General features: G+C 43.0%; 1 protein-coding gene across 1 annotated transcript; it reads right to left on the minus strand.

The window, feature by feature from the left end:
- Window positions 1–448: 448 nt before the first annotated feature.
- Window positions 449–25,681, minus strand: LOC132779184 (hydroperoxide isomerase ALOXE3-like). Its single transcript, XM_060782890.2, has 14 exons — window positions 25,460–25,681; window positions 18,645–18,849; window positions 14,487–14,571; window positions 13,771–13,893; window positions 12,196–12,299; window positions 9,415–9,587; window positions 8,847–8,990; window positions 7,001–7,204; window positions 4,918–5,004; window positions 4,184–4,353; window positions 3,313–3,434; window positions 3,045–3,145; window positions 2,097–2,267; window positions 449–789 (listed from the first exon to the last, which is right to left on the minus strand). Exons 1-14 carry the CDS (start codon window positions 25,607–25,609, stop codon window positions 610–612), a joined length of 2,019 nt encoding a protein of 672 aa, XP_060638873.2. The 5' UTR covers window positions 25,610–25,681; the 3' UTR covers window positions 449–609.
- Between the last annotated feature and the right edge of the window lie 371 nt (window positions 25,682–26,052).

Genomic DNA, 26,052 nt, shown 5'->3' on the forward strand with positions numbered 1-26,052 from the left:
GTGGTAGATACAGCTAGTGGTGTAATACAATGGCAAAAAATTCAAACAAGTGCTGGGTCCGTGAAACGGAAAAGTATGCTGACATATTAGCGTTGTGATCTTTTTCTGTTCAAATGCTGTTTTCAAGCCATGTTTGTTGAATCTGTGGATGCAGAACTTTAGATATGAAGGGCCAACTATATATAATGTTTGTCCCACTGTATTCTGTGAATCTAAGAAATTTGGACTGCAGTATTTACATATGAGATGCCAGTTAGCTTCCATCTTTATATCCTGCATTTGCATCATTTCCAGTCTGTAAACAAATGACTCCGGTAGTCCAAAGTAACCAAAGTACTCAAACAAATTGTAGAGCCTTCTTAGTCCTCCAGATGTGGCTTCCTCTTTGCTGCTGAACACTATGTATTTTTAACAGTTGGTTTTGCAATATATACTCAATCCAAGGTCCAATCGGTAGCGAAACACAAGGAACAAACCGATGTCTGGAAGAGTGCTTTTGTGAGACCGGAGTGATCCATAATTATATCCTGCCTTTGATTCTGACACTTGAGGGACCCCATTTCAAATATTGCCTTCACAGAAGCAGCAGAGAGAAGTCAGGATCAAGCTTTAGATGGAGGTGCTGTTCTCTATTTCTTTGGGACAGAGATAATGGTAAGGCAGCGGGAGGCCCTTGTTCCTCTCCTTGATTTCCTCGGAGATCTGGACCAGGCGTCTCTGGAAAGCCCCAATGGCTTCTTTTGCTCTTTCCTCGGTAAAATGCTCATCCGGGTAGCAACCCAGGGGTCTCTGCAAAGAAATAAGAGGAGATGGTGGTGAAAGCCCAGCTATAAAGGGAAACTAAAAAAGGCAGTGCAGGCCAGACAATGCTACTATAAGGTTGACTGGGAATTGGTTGACTGACAGCTCCTCTCCATCCTGGACCGTATTCTGACCTACAAGAAGCACTGCCTGAACATCAATCAAAAAATGGGTGCTAGAAACAATATCATACGAAAGCTGACTGGCACAACCTGGGGATCACAACCAGATACAGTGAAGGCATCTGCCCTTGCACTATGCTACTCTGCTGCTGAGTATGCATGCCTAGTGTGGAACACAACTCACCACGCTAAAACAGTAGATGTGGCTCTTAAGGAGGCATGCCACATTATCTGCACCCTACAACACTGGAGAAATTACACTGTTTAGCCGGTATTGCACCACCTGACATCCGCCGGGAAGTAGCAGCCAATAGCGAAAGGACCAAGGCAGTGACATCTCCAGCTCATCCCTTGTTTGGGCATCAGCCAGCACATTAATGACTGAAATCAAGAAATAGTTTTCTAAGATCTACAAAGACACTTGCTGGAACACCTCAGCAAGCAGGAGTCCAAAAGTGGCAGGCTCAAACCCAGAACCTCAATCAATGGCTGATACCAAATGAGAGACTCCCCCTTGGGCACACAGAAGACTGGGTGACTTGGAAGGCGCTGCACGAAATGCAGAGCCAACCTCAAGAAATGGGGCTACAAAGTGGAATCCACAACATGCGAGTGTGGAGAAGAGCAAACTACAGACCACCTGCTGCAATGCAACCTGAGCCCTGCCACATGCACAATGGAGGACCTCCTTGCAGCAACACCAGAGGCACTCCAAGTGGCCAGATACTGGTCAAAGGACATTGAATCAACTACCAAGCTTGCAAACTCTGTGTTTTGCCTGTTTGTTAAAAATTTGTTTAAAATGTGATACAATTGTCTGGTTGAGACTGACACGATAAATAAATAAATAAATAAATAAATAAATAAATCCTGGAGACAAGTAACCAGGGGGTGCCAAAGGATTCTGTCCTGTACCCAGTGCTATTTCATTTGGATGATGGGATAGAAGGCATTAACATATGCGAGTTGTAGTTACTGGGATGTGTAGTTCACCTACAATCAAAGAGCATTCTGAACCCCACCAATGATAGAATTGGGCCAAACTTCTCACACAGAATCCCCATGACCATCAGAAAATATTATGTTTTCTGATGGTCTTTGGCAACCCCTCTGACACCCCTCACAACCCCCACCAAGGGGTCCCGACCCCCAGGTTGAGAACCGCTGCCTTACCCTGTCCCCTGGTTCTCGGCTGAGAAGCCAAAGGATCAGCAAAGTGCTGCAGGTTGTGCTCACATCTGGCAAGGTGTCCAAGATGTCCCCGAAAGTCACGCTGCCCTTGGATTTTGGGGGCGGCTTCCGCATGGAGGAAGGGTAGTTGGGCATCCAGGCCCCGAAATCAAACTGGAGAAGAGCAGAGATGGGAGAGAGACAAAGGAGTAAATGCCCTCCAAAGGCTGTTTTCTGGATTTTGAACTCAAAGTAAAACAAGAGGCTTCCTTTTGGAATAAATGTCCCACAAACCTGATCCTGGGTCCTTCTGTATGCAAACCATTGCTTTTCCTCCAACCCTTTCTATCTACTACTATCCAAGTTATATCTAGTAATAGTTTCTAGTCTTTTATTTTTGGTTCTTTTCGTCACTTTGACTCCTAGAAGTCCTTGGGCATCATGAACACAAAAGCCAAGGTTTCTGTGAGCTGAAATCCAATTCAACAAGATCCCAAGACTGTGTATTCATTCTTGGTTCTAATCCAAACTTTAAAGATGCTGTCTAAGGTGCTCAGACACACCCATTCAGATCAAAACCCAGAGTGGATTTGCTGCCTCACTGACATGGGATTAGCAGCTAACTTTGTGGATAGAGAGAAGAGTAAATAATCCCAAATCCTTCAAAAGGCATCCATTTGAATCTCAAAGGCAAGGGAACAATTACTCATTTCTTCTCTCCGTTTTAAACAGAGATTGCTGTGCTTTTCATTTGGACAGAAATTCAGCAGGAAAAGTTTTCCTTTAACTCTGTATTTCTGTGCATGAAGTTGCAAAGGCTGATCTTGTATCACAAAAAGCAGTGGTTTGGGACTCCAGCTCCCAGAATCTTGGCCATGCTGGCAGAGGGATTCTGAGAGCTGTAGTACAAAAGGAAAAAAAGGAGAAATTATTCCCATTTCAGAGACAAACCTGGCCATTGTTGACGCTGGCATGGCGGACAGAACTGGTGAATATCACCATGGTTAGGTACTTGGTTAGCTCACTGATGGTTTCCAGATGCGAAGGGAAACCTAAGAAGAGGAGAACAGGGAGGGAAATCAGAAAAAGAGTCACTCCACCCCAGACTGTGAGTTGCAACAACTTGATAGAACTCCTTCAAGCATTGCAAATCTACACAAATGGATCCTACCAGCTTTTCATAGAGGATGGCAGGAAAGTCAAGGGATGGGGACATTACCAGAAGACTCTTGCCCAAAGAAACACTTCTCAAGAATCTCAGCCACCCAAGCCTGGACCTCGGAGTCTTCCTTCACAGAGCTGTCGCTTTTGTAGTAGAGAGCCACGATTGCTGACACGAAGCTGCAAGGAGGCAGGTATAAAGGAAATTATGACTGGCTAGGCACCAATGGGTTGGGAGGGAGGAGGTATCTCAGGGTGAAAGTGCTACTTTGAAAATTGCGGACATATATGCACACACCTCTGTGTGTTCTTCAGAGCACCTAATACAGTGGTTCTCAACCTGTGGGTCCCCAGATGTTTTTGCCTACAACTCCCAGCAATCCAAGTTAGTTTACCAGATGTTAGGAATTCTGGGAGTTGAAGGCCAAAATATCTGGGAACCCACAGGTTGAGAACCACTGACCTAATGTAACAACAACAACAAATTTAATTAGTTACCTGCCTTTCCCGAAGGGTCAAGGTCAGGTACAATATAAATTATGTGATATAGGAGGACCTTGAGGATTCCTGGATATGACGCTTCTCTGGGGATTTGTATGTCCTCCGGAGCAATTCTGTGCTCAATGTCTCTCAGACTCCCAGGAGAGGACATGACAGATCTAGAGAGATATCTTCTAAGTTAAAATAATACTATTCTTAAGTTGTGTTTTTAAGTCAGTAGGTCTTTATGACCCATCTTCAGCATAGAAGGGGTTGGTGTAGGTTTGGTTGCTTCTCAGGTCTTCAATGATTTGGAAAAGTGGCTCAGGGACCCACATATAGGGAGCTCTTCTGTCTCTCCAGAATCCATTGCAGCAAGGCTTAGACCTTAACTCTCTCTATGGTTGCCCACCATCACCCATCTGGTCCTTCAGCCTAGACCATCATACCTCTCAATGGCTTCCCAGAGCTTCAAAGCATCGTCCCGGTAGTAATAGTTTGGGAGCGATTCGACCCCTCTCTCTCGGAGGTCATCAGGGAGGCATAGGCTGGTATACGTTACCGTCGAAAGACCCTTGGCCAACAGGTGAGAGACACCATGGAAACCTGTACCTGTGGCCTGGAAAAAGAATGGGTACATATGGTAATTGGATTGAATGAATGTAACGTATGGTGCTTCCACACTGTTGAAATAATGCACGTTGACACCATTTTGTAAAATTACAACTTTCAATATTCCATGGCATTGAGCCATGGCAAAGTTAATCAAACTGTACAAATTCCACAATGTAGACCAGGCATGGTCAAGCTTCGCCCCTCCAGGTGTTTTGGACTTCAACTCCCACAATTCCTTACAGCCTACCAGCTGTTAGGAATTGCGGTAGTTGAAATCCAAAACACCTGGAGGGCTGAAGTTTGACCATGCCTGGTGTAGATGAACCTGTAATAAGTGAGCCATTGAGTTCCAGTTGAGGAAGTCCCAATGTTCAACAGAAAACCCCACAGCCATGGACTCACCCCATACTTTGGAGAAGCTTAGCATCTTATTCTCAAGCTTCTGGCATACGAGAATAACAGTAATATAGGTTGAGCACCCCTTATGCAAAATATGACAGGTTCCCTTCCTAATATGTGACGAAGCTCCCTCTCGGGACAGTTATCTTATACGAAATGGCATGCTTACCTGTTCAATGAGTCCTCCTAGGGAAAAAAGGTTCACCCGGCCAAGGACGTTGATGTGTAAAGTATATCGGAAGTGAGGAATTAATAGCTATATGGACACGGGATAGAAAACAAAAGAGATGAGGCCAAAGAAGGTTCAAAAATGGGAGAAGACAGCTGTAGCAAGAGGAGAGACCAGGGCCAGTGCAAATCTTTGTCCAGAAATCCCTAACATCTTGCAGACATGTAACCAAATCATTTATGTATTTTGATCTTTGTTCCATGTGTTTAGTGTACTATGTATTTTATAAATGTGTGTTTTGATATATGTAAAGGTAAAGGTTGTCCCCTGACATTAAGTCCAGTCATGTCCGACTCTGGGGGTTGGTGCTCATCTCCATTTCTAAGCCGAAGAGCCAGCATTGTCCGTAGACACCTTGAATGTCATGTGGCCGGCATGATTGCATGGAGCACTGTTACCTTCCCGCCGGAGTGGTACCTATTGATCTGCTCACATTTGCACGTTTTCAAACTGCTAGGTTGGCAGAAGCTGGGGCTGACAGCAGGAGCTCACGCCGCTCCTTGGATTCGAACCTGTGATCTTTCGGTCAACAAGTTTAGCAGCTCAGCAGTTTAACCCACTGCGCCACCGGGGGCTCCTGATATATGTATTTATTGATATATGTTGATATATATAGATATAGATATATGTATGTATTGATATATGTATTTTATTTTAATGTGTTTTGAGTGTATTGTATACAACTTGAGCCATGAGAAGAGGTGGGTAACAAAGAAAATTTATTGCACTGTGTAACACAATTTTTATTCTTGGGTTGTAAATTTCCTTTCCTAATTGGTTCTATCATAAAAACATGCAAAAGTTTATTAAACTGCAGCATATTTTGCTAAAGTTTTCCAGTGAATATCTCATTTCAACCTAGCTTGTGGCAGCCACAAAAAGGAAGTTTCTGGAGTTGAACAACTACTTTCAAAGTAAGTACTGCACAGTTAGACAGGAAATAACACTTTCAAACCAGGAACAGGAAACATTTCAAATTTGGTTACATACTGGTTGTTTATTATTATTATTATTATTATTATTTAGAATAGGCATGGGCAAACTTCCCCCCCCCCCAGGTGTTTTGGACCTCAACTCCCAAGTTGTTAGGAATTGTGGGAGTTGAAGTCCAAAACACCTGGAGGGAGGGCCTAAGTTTGCCCGTGCCCAATCTAGAAGCTGCCACGTTTGGCTAAGCAGATTGTGGTAATGACTGAACCATCCACTGTGAAAATAAATTAGTTTGACCTCACCTTATGCTATGGAATAGTGGCAGTTCTAATTTTACAAGGTCTTTGGCTTTCTTTGCCAAAGAATACTATTGCCTGCCAGTATTCCATAGCATTGAGTCAAACTGCATCAATTCCATGGTGTAGATCAGGCATGGGCAAGCTTTGGTCCTCCAGGTGCTTTGGACTTCTACTCCCACAATTCCTAACAGGCTCAAGTCCCCCCCCCCCCTCAGCCAATTAAGGGAGGGGGGAAGGGGCATGAGACTATTAGGAATTGTGGGAGTTGAAGTCCAAAACACCTGGGGGACCGAAGTTTGCCCATGCTTGGTCTAGATGCACCCAACGTCTCCAATTCCTTGAGATTTTGCCATCAATTTGCATTCCAACATTTGCATTCTGACCCTAATCCTAACCCAGGGTCTTATTTTTGGAACTGCTACAGCACCACTACTATCTTAAGATGGGCTTGATGACATCCCAGACTGCATTTACACTGTAGAAATAATGCAGTTTGATACCACTTGAACTGCCGTGGCTCAACATAACAGAATCCTGGGAGTTGTTGTTTGGTGAGGAATCAGCACTCTTGGGCAGAGAAAGTTAAAGACCTTGTAAAACACTCAACTCCCAGGATTCCATCACATTGAACATTAGGAGCTCAAATCATGTCAAACTGCATTAATTCTACAGTGTAGATGCCTAACTCAGATTCTCTCTATCTGTCCTGTGCATCTTTGAAAATCCTGATTTTGGGTGGTTTGTTTCTTTCCAAATCCTTCTTCCAATAGGACGGCCAAATCCCACTCACGTACCTTGTAAATTGGGTGGCACATAGGTAAATTGCGCAAGGTAGCTAGAATGAAGACTTCCACCACCAGGTGAGTAGAGAGCAGGTGGACGAGGATTTCGTGGATGTAGAAAGTGCTGTTTCGCACCCAGAACTTTGCCAATGCCCAGTCCCACTCTGAATCTGTGGGCAAGAAAATTGGGCTTTCCGGTCCGGATTGTTGCGTCAGCTGGAAATACAGAAGAATAATACAGATTAACCTTCAAGAGAAAACTGGATTACAAATATGCCATTTTTAATAAAAGAGAAATCAATGGACACATTTTGAAAAGATGGGGGTGCATCTACACTGTCAAATTAATTCAGTTTAACACCACTTTAACAGCCATAGCTCAACGCTATGGAATCCTGGGATTTGTAGTTTGGTGAGGCTCCAGCGCTCTTTGGCAGAGAAAGTTAAAGACCTTCTAAGGCCCCATCTACACTGCCATATAATCCAGTTTTGGAATGCAGATTAACTGCATTGATGTGGATTATATGGCAGTGTAGACTCATACAATCCAATGTGGTTCAATCTACATTATATGAGTTTACACTGACCATTATAATACAGTCCAAACTGCAGTATATAGCAGTGTAGATAGGGCTTAAGACTACAACTCCTATTTATTTTATTTATTTATCGTGTCAGGAGCAAACCAAACAGTTGTATTGCATTTTTAACAAACAAACAAAAAACAAAGTTTGCAAACTTGGTAGTTGATTAGATGTCCTTTGACCAGTAGCTGGCCACTTGGAGTACCTCTGGTGTTACTATAAGAAGGTCCTCCATGGTGCATGTAGCAGGGCTCAGGTTGCATTGCAGCAGGTGGTCTGTAAATCTCCAAAATCTTCACACTTACATGTCATGGACTCCACTTTGTAGCCCCATTTCTTAAGGTTGGCTCTGCATCTTGTGGTTCTGGGTTTGAGCCTGCTACTTTTGGACTCTTGCTTGTTGAGGTGTTCCAGTGAGTGTCTCTGTAGATCTTAGAAAACTATTTCTTGATTTAAGTTGTTGACGTGCTGGCTGATACCCAAACAAGGGATGAGCTGGAGATGTCACTGCCTTGGTCCTTTCACTATTGGCTGCTACTTCCTGGCGGATGTCAGGTGGTGCAATACTGGCTAAACCGTGTAATTTCTCCAGTGGTGTAGGGCACAGACACCCCGTGATAATGTGGCATGTCTCCTTAAGAGCAACATCCACTGTTTTAGCATGGTGAGATGTGTTCCACGCTGGGCATGCGTACTCAGCAGCAGAGTAGCATAGCGCAAGGGCAGATGTCTTCACTGTGTCTGGTTGTGATCCCCAGGTTGTGCCAGTCAGCTTTTGTATGATATTGTGTCTAGCACCCACTTTTTGCTTGATGTTCAGGCAGGGCTTCTTGTAGGTCAGAGCACGGTCCAGAGTGACTCCCAGGTATTTGGGTGTGCTGCAAAGCTCCAGTGGGATTCCTTTCCAGGTAATAATCCTCAGAGCTCGGGATGCTCGTCTGTTCTTTTATATATATATCTTTTTTATTAAAGCATATTCTTACTGATATATAGGTAAACATTGGGAATGTTAGGATTGAAGATGAGGAAAAAATAGGGAGGGGTGGGTGTGTTAGGAGGAGGAAAGAGGTTGGTGTTTGCTGTGGAGGAGTTGCATGGGATGCTTGTCTGTTCTTAAGGTGAAAAGCACATGTCTGTGTTTATGGACTAGGGATCAGCTGGTTTTCCCTGTAATAGGCAGTACAACTCCTATAATCCCATAGCATTGAGAATGACAGTTAAAGTGGTGTCACACTGCATTAATTCCACAGTGTAGATGCACCCAAAGTCATTACCTGGATGGCGATGGGGATCATCTCACCCAGGGGAGTGAAATGCAGGAGGCAAAGAGGGGCAGAGATACACTGGAGGGATCCATTGAGTTTCGTCGCCGGGACACCTTCCAAAATCCAACAGTCTATGAGGAATATGGTACCCTTCTGTCAAAAAGATAGCGAAAGAGATTGATACGTTAATATGGTTTGGTGGTGTGCATTTGACCTCTAACGAAAGACATTGCCTTGGATCCTATTGTCAGTTACAACCAGAATAGACCCTTTGCATTAATAGGATTTAAACACGTATTGAATATTGGGAAATGTGGGTGCAAGGAATCTAGGGTGCATCTCCACCAGCATGAGCCAACTTTGGTCCTCCAGATGTTTTGGACTGCAACTCCCAGAATTCCTAACAGCCAGTAGGCTGTTAGGAATTGTGGGGGTTGAAGTCCAAAACACCTGGAGGGTCAAAGTTGGCTCATGCCTAGTGCAGATGCACCCTTACTAGCCCTTAATCATATATAGGGACCTCATGGCAGGCATGAGGGATGTAGGTATGCTTTATGAGGTCCACCTCAGTCCTCACCTTGAGCTCTTTGTCCAGCGTGGTGTGCTTCCCCAAGGATGCAGCCACCATCTCCTGTGTGACAGGGAATTTGGCTGGGATTTCAACACACTTCCGGATGATAATAGGGTTCACCCCATTGAGATACTGGTAGCCAAAGAAAGCATCTTCCTGCCAGTGTCTGATGACATATTCTGGGGATGGAGAGATAGCTTTTAAAGAAATCAATACAGACAATGACTTTCCCTCATTTGCTCAGATTCTGCAACCCTGGGTGCATCTACACTGTAGAATGAATGCAGTTCAACACCACTTTCCCTGCCATGGCTCAAGGGGCATTCTAGTTCAATGAGGCCCCGGCAGAGAAGGCTAAAGACCTAACCAGACTACATCTCCTTCCACTCAATTGCTTTGATCAATGGCAGTTCAAGTTATGTTCAATTGCAGCTGAATCTACACTGCGCTATAATGCAATTTTAAACTGCATTACATGGACAGTAGAGACCCAGATGATGCAGTTTAAGGCCCCTTCTACACTGCCATATAAAATCCAGATTATCTGCTTTGAACTGATGGCAGTATAGACTCATATAATCCAGTTCAAAGCATTTATTTATTTATTTATTTATTTATTATTTGTGATATTTGTATACCACCGAAGGGGACTCAGGGCAGCTCACAGTGTTGGCAACAATTCAATGCCATCAATAACACAATATAAAACATTAAAATTGAGACTCCCCTAATAAAACATTATTAAACACATCACACAAAAGAACATCACCTATTACACAGAGACATAGCCATTGTCATAAACCAATGTTTCTCACCCTGGGGGTCGGGACCACTAAGGGGGTCGCGAAGGGGTGTCAGAGGGGTCACCAAAGACCATCAGAAAACACAGTATTTTCTGATAGTCATGTGGATTCCATGTGGGAAATTTGAACCAATTCTATCATTGGTGGAGTTCAGAATGTTCTTTGATTGTAGTGAACTATAAATCCCAACAACTACAACTCATAAAAGTCAAGGTCTATTTTTCCCAGACTCCACCAGTGTTCACATTTGCACATATTGAGTATTTGTGCCAAGTTTGGTCCAGATCCACCATTGCATGAGTCCACAGTGCTCTCTGGATATAGGTGAACTACAACTCCCAAACTCAAGGTCAATGCCCACCAACCCTTCCAGTGTTTTCCGTTGGTCATAGGAGTTCTATGTGGCAAATTAGGTTTAAGTCCATCGCTGGTGGAGTTCAGAATGTTCTTTGATTATAGGTGAACTATAAATCCCAGCAATTACAACTCCCAAATTACAAAATCAGTCCTCCCCCAACCCCACTAGCATTTACATGTGAGTGCATTAGGTATTTGTGCCCAGTTTGGTCCAGTGAATGAAAATACATCCTGCATATCTGATATTTACATTATGATTTATAACAGTAGTAAAATGACTGTTATGAAGTAGCAATGAAAACAATGTTATGGTTGGGGGTCACCACAACATGAGGAACTGGATTAAGGGGTTGCGGCATTAGGTGGGTTGAGAACCACGACATAAACAGTTCCGGGTCATTGCACTTTCAACTTTCACTTTCACTTTAAATAAAGTGTAGAAGGGGCCAAATATGTTGAACTGCAGTATCCTGCCTGTCTTAACTATACAGTGTAGATAGGATTAATTGCTAGATGAATTGCATTTTTCAGGCTACAGCTGTTTATTTTTAACCTAACTTTCTCCCAATATAGGGACTCAAGGCCACTCATAATAAATATGACACAATGCAAAGGAAAGTTAAAATGTAAGTATCAAAATTAAAATATTAGTGTTGGGGCTCAGGAGCAAGATCTTAGGGATTTCTCAAAGGACAAGGGAGGTTATGACTGAGGAGTGTGTGTGTGAACAGGGTGAATTGCAGGCAGTTGGAGATGAGACAGAGAATTCCAGTGTTCGTTCCTTAGTAACAGGGGAAAAGTCCGTTTCTTTTGGGAATCAATCTTCAAGAGATGGGGAGTTATCAGATTAGGCCTCCACATGGAGGGAGGGAGTGATAGATTAATTAGGCAGTTGGAAAGACTCAGTGAGTAGTCCTTGAAACCCAGGTGTCGGCTTCTTGGTCAGGCCTGGACTTAAACTCAGTAATGTTTACTTGGTGTCTCCAGAGCAGACAACGTTGTCATAGATTCAAGTTCCTCTTTCAGCTCTCAAGATCATGGTTCCGTCTTCTCTGTCTGCCTATATTCCTGAAAGAGTTTTGCCTTAGAAAAAGTTCCTGCTATCATGCTTATGGATTTATTATGACTTTCTTGATTCCATGTATTTTGGACTACTGATCTTTTGTATATGGACTACTGCTATTTTATAGCTCCTTTCCTATTACTTTTTGGGAAATGCCCTTTTCCCCCTTGCGTACATGATTGTGTAAATAAACTGCTGTAGTTAGTTACTACTGGACTCTGGTGTGGTGCTGAGTGAAAAGGTGTCTCAAGGCTAGAGTGCAGCAATGAGTATAAAAATACAAATAAACAGTTAAACCTTTGGTGTCATAAAACACTGAAATGCATTGAAAATGGCTGTTGTTCCACTTTTATCCTTTGATCTAAATGCAATGAGGCTCACAATATTTTAAAAAATGCAATTTAAAATCCATAAACATGCAAATACTAAAATAGAATTAACCACTGCCACTCTAAAATCCCAGTCATGCTATCCACATGGGATGGATGGATCACCAAGAAAATCAATGGTGGTAATAATAAGTCCTAGATTAACAAATCTGGTTTATCTGATGAGGATACTGACCTGTGACAGGGGATCGGTAAAACCAAAAGGCCATTCGGATGTCATCCAGTTTTCTCCAGGAATTTTTACAGTCCAGCAGACCTTTCATTTTCAATTCCACTTCACTGGTGTCACAAAAGAAAAATACAAAATATGAAATGTTTATGTTTTTCAAGAGCTGGCTAAAATTCAGCAGGTATGTGGGTATGTTGTTTTTAAAATATGCTAGTATTTTAAATATTTCAATGTATTCCTCTTGTTTTTAATCAGCATTATTTTATATTTATCATTACCTGCATTGAGTCCCCACATTAGGAGAAAGGCAGGATAAAAACAAAGTAAAAAATGTAAAATAAAATAGGTACAACTCTCTTCTACTATAATGGGAGAAAGCTCTACTTCAGTATTTCTCAACCTTCCTAATGCCGCAGCCCCATAATACAGTTCCTCATGTTGTGGTGACCCCCAACCATAACATTATTTTCGTTGCTACTTCATAACTGTCATTTTGCTACTGTTATGAATCGTAATATGAATATCTAATATGCAGAATATATTTTCATTCATTGGACCAAATTTGGCACAAATACCTGATTCACCCAAATTGGAATACTGGTGGGATTGGGGGTGGATTGATTTTGTCATTTGGGAGTTGTAGTTGCTGGGATTTATAGTTCACCTACAATCTAAGAGCATTCTGAACTCCACTAACAATTGAATTGAACCAAACTTGGCACACAGAATTCCCATAACCAACAGAGCATACAGGAAGGGTTTGGTGGGCATTGACCTTGAGTTTTGGAGTTGTAGTTCACCTACATCCAGAGAGCACTGTGGACTCAAACAATGATGGATCTGGACCAAACTTGGCACAAATACTTAATACTCCACCAGTATTGAGTTTGGGGGAGATAGACCTTGACATTTGGTAGGTGTAGTTGCTGGGATTTATAGTTCACCTGCAATCAAAGAGCATTCTGAAGATCACAAATGAGAGAATTGGGCCAAACTTCCCACACAGAACCTCCATGACCAACTGAAAATACTGTGTTTTCTGATTATCTTTGGTGACCTCTCTGTCACCCCCTCGCGACCCCCTCAGGTGTCCTGACCCCCAGGTGGGGAAACACTGTTCTACCTGTTGGATTTCCACCTGCTATGCGAATATGGATGAATAGATAATTTATTGTGAGAAGTCTGTAAATATTGCAGGATCAGCACTTACTACAATCAAATTATAGTCCTGCCAACCATATTAAATAATCTCTCTTAAAATTAATATATTTTAAAAAGAATTTGGGTGCATCTACACTGTAGGGTTAATGCAGTTTGACACAGCTTTAACTGTCATAGCGCAATGTAGTGTTACAAGGCCTTTGCCTCAACAAAAAGAAAACTCCCAGGATTCCATAGGATTGAGCCTTGACCGTTAAAGTGGCACCAAACTGCATTGATTCTACAGTGTAGATGTTACAGTGAAAAAAGGGTTTGAAATGTTCAAGTACAACCATCCCAAGACCTTGCAAAAGTTACTTTTGGGGACCATGATTCCCATGCTTTCCCAAGTCAGACTACCAGTGAAAAAGTAGGACTTACGCTGTCACCATCTGCACTTGGAAAACGTTTTCCTTAATTCTGGAATAGCGATCGTTCAGGTGCAAGTGGTCCACTGTGTCGGCATCCAGGCACATGGGCCACCCAGGCTGATATTCTTTATATCTGTGCCAAGAAAACAGACATGCAAGAGGCATAAATACTGGTTGCATGAGTATCATCAGTCTTCCACATTAATGGGTTTACCTTTTGGGGGTTTGATTATCCATGGGTTTGATCAATTTATATAATAGACGTCAATTTACTACACAATTGTGTGTATATAATGGGACCTGGGTATCTGTAGCTTTGAGCACCATGGGTAAGTCCTGGAACCAAACCTCGGCAGATACTAAAAATCCACCTTGTTTTTATTGGCCAGAAGATCCAAGTATGAAACTTGAAAATGGCCAAGCATCGTGAAATTAAATGAGACCATTTCACGGCATACCTTTAAAGTTGCATTGGAGGACTTAGGGTGTGTCACTGTCTACACTGTGGAATGAATGCAGTTTGAGACCACTTTAACTGCCATGGCTTAATCCTATAGCATCTCAGGAGTTGTAGTTTTACAAGCTCTAGGCTTCTTTGCCAAAAAGTGCTAGTGTCTCACCAAACTGCAGTTCCTAGGATTCTATAACACTTAGCCATGGCAGCTAAAGTGGTGTCAAACTACATTCATTCTACAGTGTAGATGCACTCAGAGTCAATTGTCTCACCTGTAGGCTTCCCGCTTTGCTTCCAGCTCTTTCTGCCGGTGTTGTAACAGTGATGGGTTTCCAGCATCCATACCAATAGTTCTGGCTGCAAGGAAGAGAGAGAGAAGGATGGGAATGATTTGAGGAATGTTATGCAAAGGAGTCTATTGGAACCAATCCTTACTCACTGTATCCAGTGACAGCAAGGAGGAAAAAGAGGGACAACAAATACTCCTGGAAACCAGCATCGTGTAGTAGTTGGAGGCTTTTAAGGAGAGGTTGGATGGACATCTCTCAGAAGAGCTTTAGCTGGGTAGTCCTAAAAGATGGTCCTTGGGGTTTCTACCATCTCCATGATTCTATGAAAGCATGGAAGTTCTTCAAAACATGGATAGGAGGTTCCCAATCCAAGAAGCATTGAGCACTGAATATTCTTACCTCTTGGATTGGAGTGATGGGACATGCAGTCCAAACTGGAGAAACTGATTCACAATCCTGCTTTCCATTATTATTATTATTATTATTATTATTATTATTATTATTATAATAAACACAGCAAGATTAGTACACACAGCAAACAAGCTCACTCTGCTGGCTGCTGTATTGGATCACACGTCGGACTTCCTAAGTGTCTAGGGCTGTGTGATGTATCGGTGAATAATGTGTGCAGATCCAAGTACGGTGGCCTTTTGCAGCTAACAGGTGGTAATTTTGTCAGCGCCGATTGTGTTTAAGTGCAGGCCAAGGTCTTTAGCCACTGCACCCAGTGTGCTGATCACCACTGGGACCACCTCTACTGGCTTGTGCCACAGTCTATGCAGTTCAATGTTTAAATCCTCATATCATGTCAGCTTTTCCAGATGTTTCTCTTCAATCCTGCTGTCGCCTGGGATTGCAACATCATCATTGTTTTTTTCCCCCACAATCGTGAGGTCAGGAGTATTATGCTCCAAAACTCCATCAGTCTGAATTCGGAAGTCCCAGAGTAGTTTGATGTATTCATTTTCTGTAACTTTGTCAGGCTTGTGATCTCACCAGTTCTTTGTCACAGGCAGATGGTATTTGTGACACAAGTTCCAGTGGACCATCTGAGCACCAGTATTCTGCTTCTGCTTATAGTTTGTATGTGTGATCTTCTTGCAGCAGCTGAGGATGTAATCCATCCTGTCATCTGCTTCCTGGCCTACACTTGGAATCTTTTGTCAACTTTTCAGTTCTGGCTTTGGTGGCATTGGTTCTAATTGCTTGTTCTTGGGCTGCAAGAATCAGGCCTTCTGTCTCTTTTTTCGAAGTTCCATTTGTGAATCAAATCCATGTATGATGATGATGATGATTATTATTATTATTATTAGAAACACAACAAGATGAGTCCACAGCAGACACCCCGCTGGCTGTTGTATTGGATAACACGTCGGACACTTCCCAAGTGTCTAGGACTGTGTGATGTATCGGCAAATAATGCATGCAGGTCCCAGTAAGGTGGCCTTTTGTAACTGGCAGATGGTAATCTTGTCAGTGCCAATTGTGCTTAAGTGCAGGCCAATGTCTTTAGGCACTGCACCCAGTGTGCCGATCACCACTGGGACCTCCTTGACTGGCTTGTGCCAGAGTCTTTGCAGTTCGATCTTTAAATCCTCGTATCGTGTCAGCTTTTCCTGTTGTTTCTCTTCAATCCTGCTGTCACCTGGGACTGCAAAATCGACAATCCATACTTTGTCTTTTAACATTATCATGAGATCAGGAGTCCTGTGCTCCAAGACTCTGTCTGTCTGAATCCAGAAGTCCCAGAGTAGCTTGACGTGTTCATTCTCTGTAACTTTTTCCAGCTTGTGATCCCACCAGTTCTTTGTCATAGGCAGATGGTATTTGTGGCATAAGTTCCAATGAATCATCTGAACAACAGTATTCTGCCTCTGCTTGTGGTCTGTCTGTGTGTTCTTCTTGCAGTAGCTGAGGATGTGATCCATCGTTTCATCTGCTTCCTGGCAGAGTCTACACTTTGAATCTTTCATCAACTTTTCAGTTCTGGCTTAGGTGGCATTGGTTCTAATCGCTTGTTCTTGGGCTGCAAGAATCAGGCCCTCCATCTCCTTTTTCGAAGTTCCATTTGTGAGCCACATCCATGTTTGTTTATTATTATTGTCATTATTTTACTGACACAAAAACACAGTATGTCACAGCAAACGAGATCTAGATGCTGGATTTCTTATCAAAGAATCACAAGTCGAACACTTCCAAAGCATCTAGGACTGTGTTATGTATTTTTGAATGATGCATGCAGATCCAAGTCAGGTGGCCTTTTGCAGTTGACAAATCGTGATTTTCTCAGTGTTTATTGCTTCCAAATGCCGGCTGAGATCTTTTGGCACGGCACCCAGTGCACCAATGACCACTGGGACCACCTGGACTGGCTTATGCCAGAACATTTGCAGTTCGATTTTGAGGTCCTGATAAGGGCTGAGTTTTTCCTGTTGTTTTTCTTCAATGCGACTGTCACCTGGAATGGCAACATCAATAATTCAAACTTTTTTCTTTTCCAAAATCGTGATGTCTGGTGTGTTGTGTTCCAAAACTTTGTCAGTCTGGATTCGAAAGTCCCATAGTATTTTTGTGTGTTCATTTTCCTCTCAGCATCCTTGGAGAAGTTAAGCCCCTCACCACGACAAGGTGCCACCCATTGGGGGGATTATTATCATTATTATTGTTATTGTTATTATTAGCTCTTCCCATAAAGATAACATTCCCAAGTCCTAGTCTAGTGATGGCTAGTAAATCTCCAACAGAGCTCTTCAGCACCTTGGCTAGGGTATTTAAAGTTCAGAAAAAGGCCCTATTTACACCGACCATTTGATGCCGTTTCAATCCAGTATGGAAGAAAGTGCTTTCACTGTGCAGATGATTACACTGGAAAAGCTGGAACCAGATCCGAGGATGATGATTACACAAACTAGAGAGCACACTGATGTGCATTAAGGGATTGCTTTTATGCTTTTGTGACAGTATGTTGTCTAGCCACCAGTTTAAAGCTAGCATCAAACTGGATTAAATAGTCAGTGCAGATGGGGCTTAAAGCCCAGAATGGATTTGCCATCAGCTTCCAATGTTCTAGTCGGAGTCTGGATCTACACTGGCATATAGTGTAATTTCAGAATGCAGTTTAACTGCATTGAACTGGATTATGTCTGTCCACATTGCCATATAATCCAGTTCAGTGCAGTTAAACTGTGTTATATGGCAATGTAGAAAGCACTTTAGATCTAGGGAAGTAATGCTACCTCTCTATTCTGCTCTGGTTAGACCACACCTGGAATATTGTGTCCAATTCTGGGCACCACAATTCAAGAGAGATATTGACAAGCTGGAATGTGTCCAGAGGAGGGAGACTAAAATGATCAAGGGTTTGGAGAACAAGTCCTATGAGGAGCGGCTTAAGGAGCTGGGCATGTTTAGCCTGAAGAAGAGAAGGCTGAGAGGGGATATGATAGCCATGTATAAATATGTGAGAGGAAGCCACAGGGAGGAGGGAGCAAGCTTGTTTTCTGCTTCCTTGGAGACTAGGACGCGGAACAATGGCTTCAAACTACAAGAGAGAAGATTCCATCTGAACATGAGGAAGAACTTCCTGACTGTGAGAGCCGTTCAGCAGTGGAACTCTCTGCCCCGGAGTGTGGTGGAGGCTCCTTCTTTGGAAGCTTTTAAACAGAGGCTGGATGGCCATCTGTCAGGGGTGATTTGAATGCAATATTCCTGCTTCTTGGCAGAATGGGGTTGGACTGGATGGCCCAGGAGGTCTCTTCCAACTCTTTGATTCTATGATTCTATGATTCTTCCAATTCAAGGATGGTTTGAAAGGCATATGGTTTTAATATTTATTCTATAGTATACACCCTTATCTTGATTGTGTTCATGTAGGGAGGCATGCTAGTACAACCCAGAAAGAGCAAACAGCCTGCGGCTCTTTGCATTGCAGCTGCAGAGATACATTTTGAAGTGTTGGTAAAAATAGAATAATAATACTTCAACGTAAGGAACAAACAGTATCTCCACTTTGAAATCAACCAAGGACAAGCAGTGGCAGAGCAAAGCAAGCTGGCAGAATGGTTGCAGGAGTGAGTCATGGCAATGGAAGGTGCGGATTCAATGCTTTTTGGGGGAAGGAGGATGCATCAGACCTCTCACCTGCCCCTTCTCTGAGCTCCAGGGTCTGGTACCCTACAATCCACTGATAGCAAGGGAAATGGTACTTCTGCCCTTCGGGTGCCAGCACTTCCACGAAGCTGCAGTTCCAGCTGGTCTGGGGAAAAGCCCCGTAGCGCTCCTTGTGGAGCCGGATCAGCAGGATGGGACCCACGTCTTGCTGGCTTTCGACCTTGTAGTCATCCACCTGGAAAGCAGAAAGGGAAAGCAATAAAACCTGTATATTAAAAACTGGAAAATGGAGGGAGAAAATGTGGAGGCCGTGACAGACTTTGTATTTCTAGGTGCAAAGATGACTGCAGATGCAGACTGTGGCCAGGAAATCAGGAGACGCTTCCTTCTTGGGAGGAGAGCAATGTCCAGTCTCGATAAAATCATAAAGGGTAGAGACATCAGACTGGCAACAAAGATACGCCTAGTCAAAGCCATGGTATTCCCTGTAGTCACCTACGGATGTGAGAGCTGGACCTTAGGGAAGGCTGAGCGAAGGAAGAGAGATGCTTTTGAGCTGTGGTGCTGGAGGAAAGTGCTGAGAGTGCCTTGGACTGCAAGAAGATCCAACCAGTCCATCCTCCAGGAAAGAAAGCCCGACTGCTCATTGGAGGGAAGGAGACTAGAGACAAAGTTGAAGTCCTTTGGCCACATCATGAGGAGAGAGCAAAGCCTAGAGAAGACAATGATGCTGGAGAAAGTGGAAGGCAAAAGGAAGAGGGGCCGACCAAGGGCAAGATGGAAGGATGGCATCCTTGAAGTGACTGGACTGACCTTGAAGGAGCTGGGGGTGGTGACGGCCGACAGGGAGCGCTGGCGTGGGCTGGTCCATGAGGTCACAAAGAGTCGGAGACGACTGAACGAATGAACAACAACAACATTAAAATGCCAAAGTATGAATGTATGAGGTATGTATGTATGTTATTTGGTTGGCGTGTACCACAAAGGCTCCTACGTGGGTATATGGATCTGGACCAAACTTGGCAAACCTGCCCTTGATTATCCAGTTTAAAATAACTGAGGGTTTCAACTTTAAGAAAACTACCTTTTTCTGGCCCAGAGCTGAGGAAAGAAAAGGAACAAGGTGGATTAGCTGTGACAGGGTGACAGGTATATAAAGGAAAGGAAGGGAGGGAGGGAGGGAGGGAGGAAGGAAGGAAGGAAGGAAGGAAGGAAGGAAGGAAGGAAGGAAGGAAGGAAGGAAGGAAGGAAAAACAAAAGTGTGAAAGATATAATAGAGAAGACATTTGAATAAAATCCATTAATAATCTAACTGCTGCTCTGGGACCAGAGTGAAGAGAGGGGGCCAGAAAGACAGTCCCACCTTGTCTCCTGCACTGTGCAATTAATATAATATTATATAACACAATATTTTGTTGTTGTTCTTTGTTCAGTCGTTTCCGACTCTTTGTGACCTCATAAACCAGCCCACGCCAGAGCTCCTTGTCGGCCGTCACCACCCCCAGCTCCTTCAAGATCAATCCAGTCACTTCAAGGATCCCATCCATCCATCCATCTTGCCCTTGGTCGGCCCCTCTTCCTTTTTCCTTCCATTTTCCCCAGCATTATATAATATAATACATTGTATGTATATATATAATATTGATAATATTATAATGTAATACAATAAAATACTACTTATAATAATAATACAATATTATAATTATATATTTTATATTACATGTAATATTACTAATAATATTACATTATAATGGTATAGTACAGTATAGTAATATATAATACTAATATTGTGCTATAGTAATAATATAATATACTGTATTTACATATTATTTGTAAGCCACTCTGAGTCCCCTTTGGGGTGAGAAGGGCGGCATATAAATGTCGCAAATAAATAAATAAACTGGAAAAACTCAAACCCATAAATGTAGACATTTTAAAAAGCTGATTGCATTTCCTTGGAAGCACAAGGAATATGATCCAAAAGTTTGGAACTACATTAACTACATTAACTGGCTCAAAAAAGTTAAAGGTAAAGGTTTCCCCTGACATTAAGTCTAGTCGTGTCCGACTCTGGGGGTTGGTGCTCATCTCTATTTCTAAGCCGAAGAGCCGGTGTTGTCCGTAGACACCTCCAAGGTCACGTGGCCGGCATGACTGCATGGCCGGGACAGTACCTATTGATCTACTCACATTTGCATGTTTTCGAAATGCTAAGTTGTCAGAAGCTGGGGTTAACAGCGGGAGCTCATCCCACTCCCTGGATTTGAACTGCTGACCTTTTAGTCAGCAGGTTCAGCAGCTTAGCAGTTTAACCCACTGCACCACTGGGGGCTCAACTATAGGATTATGAGAACTGTCGTTTGACAAGGTCTTTAGCCTTCACTGCCAAAGTGTGCTAGTATTTCACTAAACTATAACCACTAGGATTTCATAGCATTGAAACATAACAGTCAAGCTGCATTAATTCTCCAGTGCAGAGGCACCCCTTATCCCTGTTGTGCAATTTAACGGGCTATTATGGCCTTCTCCACAAAGTGACTGAGGAATAGATGATAATGCAATGACACAACTAACTTACAGATATATCATCGCCATCCTTGACATGTGATTGATGAACACAGGGATATGTTTCCTACCAAGGCTGATATTGCAGGACCCACCCACTGCAGACAGATACAGATCTCAGCATATTACTGGCATGCCTTTATTATCCTGTCGCCTCTTTTGCATTTCTTCAAAGACCCAGGAAGGGTTTTAGGATGACAATAGATTTGTGTGGGAAGGAAGAAATAAAACCCAGCATCATCCGATAACCCACAAGAAGGCAGTCATTCTTACAGCCACCGCCCCACCAATTCTTAGAATCAAGCTGTTTGGTTTAAAATCAATACAGTTGAATTATTTTTGTTCTGTCGCGCGCTGGGCCTGTAACAGCTGTCTTTTCTATAGGATGTATACTTTAAGCCCAACGGCTTAACATCTTTATTAATGACTTAGATGAAGGGCTAGAAGGCAGGATCATCAAGTTTGCAGACGACACCAAATTGGGAGGGATAGCCAATAGTCCAGAGGACAGGAGCAGAATTAAAAACGATCTTGACAAATTAGAGAGATGGGCCAAAACTAACAAAATGAAGTTCAACAGTGACAAATGCAAGATACTCCACTTTGGCAGAAAAAATGAAATGCAAAGATACAGAACGGGTGACGCCTGGCTCAAGAGCAGTACGTGTGAGAAAGATCTTGGAGTCCTCGTGGACAACAAGTTAAACATGAGCCAACAATGTGATGTGGTGGCAAAAAAAGACAATGGGATTTTGGCCTGCATCAATAGGAGCATAGTGTCTAGATCTAAGGAAGTAATGCTACCCCTCTATTCTGCTTTGGTTAGACCACATCTGGAATATTGTGTCCAATTCTGGGCACCACAATTCAAGAGAGATATTGACAAGCTGGAATGTGTCCAGAGGAGGGCGACTAAAATGATCAAGGGTCTGGAGAACAAGCCCTATGAGGAGCGGCTTAGGGAACTGGGCATGTTTAGCCTGAAGAAGAGAAGGCTGAGAGGAGATATGATAGCCATGTATAAATATGTGAGAGGAAGCCACAGGGAGGAGGGAGCAAGCTTGTTTTCTGCTTCCCTGGAGACTAGGACGCGGAACAATGGCTTCAAACTACAAGAGAGGAGATTCCATCTGAACATGAGGAGGAACTTCCTGACTGAGAGCCGTTCAGCAGTGGAACTCTCTGCCCCGGAGTGTGGTGGAGGCTCCTTCTTTGGAAGCTTTTAAGCAGAGTCTGGATGGCCATTTGTCAGGGGTGATTTGAATGCAATATTCCTGCTTCTTGGCAGAATGGGGTTGGACTGGATGGCCCATGAGGTCTCTTCCAACTCTTTGATTCTATGATTCTATGATTCTATGAACGGGAAGCCAGGGCAGCTCAAAGAGAGGTTCCCAGGGATTTTTCTGAAGTGATGGTCTTTAGAGTCTTTAATGATACAACAAAGTCTTTATTATGGAACAAACAACAAATCTTCAATGGCTCAAACAACACTTCAAGGCTTTCTTAGTCTAGTCCTCAATGGATTGGTACCTGACTTTAATTAACTCTGTAGGAAAAAACCCTATTTAACCTCTCCCAGGCTGTTTACTATCTATGCCTCATCAGTGTGGGTCCTACTACCGATTCCAAATGCGTCTGGGTATCGAGTAGACCTACCAGCCGAGGCTTATAGATATTTCAGCTGGAGTTCCGTGGATCTGAAATGCTGTCCTCCCTCCGAGAATTCTTTGAAAACCTCAGGGTTGTTTTCCCTCTGATTGCTGTGAGGCTGAGAGGCTGTGAGCTCTCAGCCAGAGCCTTGGGACCTTTTCCCTGGAATTTCTGTTTCCCCGGATGTTCTTGAGAAAAGAAGCTTTTCTACGGGATGAGCTGGTCTACGTCCTATAGTTTAGCTTCCTTATTTATTCTTATTTATTTATTTCGCGCATTTCTACCCCGCTCTTCTCAACCCCCAAGGGGGGACTCAGGGCGGCTTACAAAAGGCACAATTCAATGCCAACACAGACAATAAGATAAAAACATATATAACAGCAATTATAAACAATTAAAACAATCAATTATACAACACAATAAGTAAAACCAATCTTATGCTCAACGTTTGCCAACTCAGAGTCCGTAAATTCATTCCACATTGTCAATCCTATTAGTTCTGGTCGTCATTATCCTTTGTCTATCTGCCAGATTACCCAAAATGTGAGACTGCCCAAAAATGGCTCCTTTCCCTCCCAGAGCTCTGAACAAGGGGCGGAACCAAAGCTTAATTATGATTGACAGGAGGCCTGCCCTACAACTGCAAACAGATAACAGAAAGAAAATAAAGTTGGAGCTCCTGGTATAGCCGTACCAGCACAATTTTCTTTTCAACAGCCACAATATGACAGTCTTCTAAAGGCATATTTTAGTCTGTTGGAATAGTTTTAATATATGCATTTCTATCATTATTGTCATCATCATCATATTGTTATTGCCTGATTAAGAGGCATATGATTTCAGTGTGTTTATTGGTTGCGTATTGCTGCAGGTGGACTGAGGTCCCATCTACATTGCCATATAAAATGCAGATTATCTGCTTTGAACTGAACTATATGGCAGTGTAGACTCATAATCTAGTTCAAAGTAGATAACCTGGATTATCTGATTTGATAATCTGGATTATATGACAATGTAGATCCAGCCTGAGAAGCCACGAGTAAGCACCAGAAAGGAAGGATGGAAAAGGAAGGAAGGAAGATAATTTTTTAAAAAAGAAAACTGATGTTTTTGTTGCTGATTCTGATGAAGAGACTGGAAAGGGACTGTTTTGTGATTACAATATAAAACACTTACAGAAAGTGACTATAACGCTGTATCTACACCAGTGTTTCTCAACCTGGGAGTTGAGACCCTGGGGGGGGGGGGGTTCAGAGGGGTCACCAAAGACCATCAGAAAACACAGTATTTTCCGTTGGTCATGGAGGTTCTGTGTGGAAAGTCTGGCCTTTATTCTATCATTGGTGAGGTTCAGAATGGTCTTTTGATTGTAGGTGAACTATAAATCCCAGCAGCGACAACTCCCAAATGTCAAGGTCTATTTTCCCCAAACTCCACCAGTGTACACATTTGGGAATATTGAGCATTTGTGCCAAGTTTGGTCCAGATCCAAAGTTGTTTGAGTCCACACTGCTCTCTGGTAAACTACAACTCCAAAGGTCAAGATCAATGCCAACCAAACCCTCCCTGTATTTTTTGTTGGTCATGGGAGTTCTATGCGCCAAGTTTGGTTCAGTTCCATCATTGGTGAAGTTCAGAATGCTCTTTGATTGTAGGTGAACTATAAATCCCAGCAACTACAGCACCCAAGTGTTAAGGTCTATTTTCCCCAAACTTCACCAGTGTTCACATTTGAGCATAATAAGCATTTGTGCCAAGTTTGGTCCGGATTCATCATTGTTTGAATCCGCAGTGCTCTCTGGTGAACTACAACTCCAAAAGTCAAGGTCAATGCCAACCAAACCCTCCCAGTATTTTCTGTTTCAAGCTTGGTTCAATTTCATAGTTGGAGGAGTTCAGAATGCTCTTTGATTGTAGGTGAACTATAAATCCCAGCAACAACTCCCGAATGACAAAATCAATCCTCTCTCCAACCCTACCAGTATTTAAATTTGGGTGTATTGGGTATTTGTGCCCAATTTGATCAGTGAATGTAAATACATCCTGCATATCTGATATTTACATTATGATTCATAACAGTAGCAAAATTACAGTTATGAAGTAGCAACAAAAATAATTTTATGGTTGCGGGTCACCACAACATGAGGAACTGTATTAAGGGGTCACGGCATTAGGAAGGTTGAGGAATACTGATCTACACTGTAGAATTAATGTGGTTTGATCCCATGTTAACTGCCATGGCTCAGGTTATCATTTGGCAGAGGTGGTGTAAAGGCCTTGGAAAGCATGTGTCTCAGAATCCTTACTTAGCATGGTGAATGGGAGATTCTGGAATTTCTAGTTCAAACAATGAGGAACAAAATTCTCACCGGGTTGTTGTAGGTCTTTCGGGCTATATGGCCATGTTGTAGAAGCATTCTCTCCTGACGTTTCATCTGCATCTATGACAGGCATCCTCAGAGGTTGTGAAATCTCTGTGAGGACCTCACAACCTCTGAGGATGCCTGCCATAGATGGATGTGAAATGTCAGGAGAGAATGTTTCTAGAACATGGCCATATAACCTGAAAGATCTACAACAACCCAGTGATTCCAGCCATGGAAGCCTTTGAAAATACACAAAATTCTTACCTCTCCGGGAGAAAAGTCTCGACCACATTTGTCCAGAGGGAACTTGCCACTTTCCCCTTGGGATCCCACCAACGTGATGGAAATGGAGTCCATGGTCCCTCCACAGAGATAGTTTCCAGTGGCCACCCGGACTTTGTAGGTGACCACCATGGTGCTGTGTAGCAAACTTCGAGGGAAAGTGACCCAGTGAAGGGAATTGCCTGCTTTCCTTGGTCTGCTCCTGGGAATCTGGCTACAGAAAAGGGACAAGATGAGCCTGTTTACCCGCTTCTCTGCCCAGGAGGGTTGAGGCGGGCAGGAGAAGCCAGGCTGTCCCTGTGAAGCTTTGCAAAAGGTCTCCTCCCAACTCCTACGCAAAGGGATGGAGAGGCAGGTGGAAAGCCATCCAGGTAGATAGGGATGGTTTGCAAGTACATCCCACAAGGTGTGTTTCCCAGATGGATTGGAAGCCGATTCCTGGAAGAAATAATGCAGTTTGATTTTTTTTTTCATGTCAGGAGCAACTTGAGAAACTGCAAGTTGCTTCTGGTGTGAGAGAATTGGCTGTCTGCAAAGACCTTGCACAGGTGATGCCCAGATATTTTATATTTTAC

This window comes from Anolis sagrei, chromosome 6, assembly GCF_037176765.1.
Source record: "Anolis sagrei isolate rAnoSag1 chromosome 6, rAnoSag1.mat, whole genome shotgun sequence".
Classification (NCBI taxonomy): domain Eukaryota; kingdom Metazoa; phylum Chordata; class Lepidosauria; order Squamata; family Dactyloidae; genus Anolis; species Anolis sagrei.

What these genes read in the sequence shown, in the direction of transcription:
- LOC132779184 (XM_060782890.2), bottom strand. Translation starts at nt 25,609, where the DNA reads ATGGTGGTCACCTACAAAGTCCGGGTGGCCACTGGAAACTATCTCTGT. An exon ending in GAGACTTTTCTCCCGGAGAG is followed by an intron (nt 18,850 to 25,459) that starts GTAAGAATTTTG and finishes TCTGCTTTCCAG; the next exon opens with GTGGATGACTACAAGGTCGA. An exon ending in CAAGTGCAGATGGTGACAGC is followed by an intron (nt 12,300 to 13,770) that starts GTAAGTCCTACT and finishes TTGTGACACCAG; the next exon opens with TGAAGTGGAATTGAAAATGA.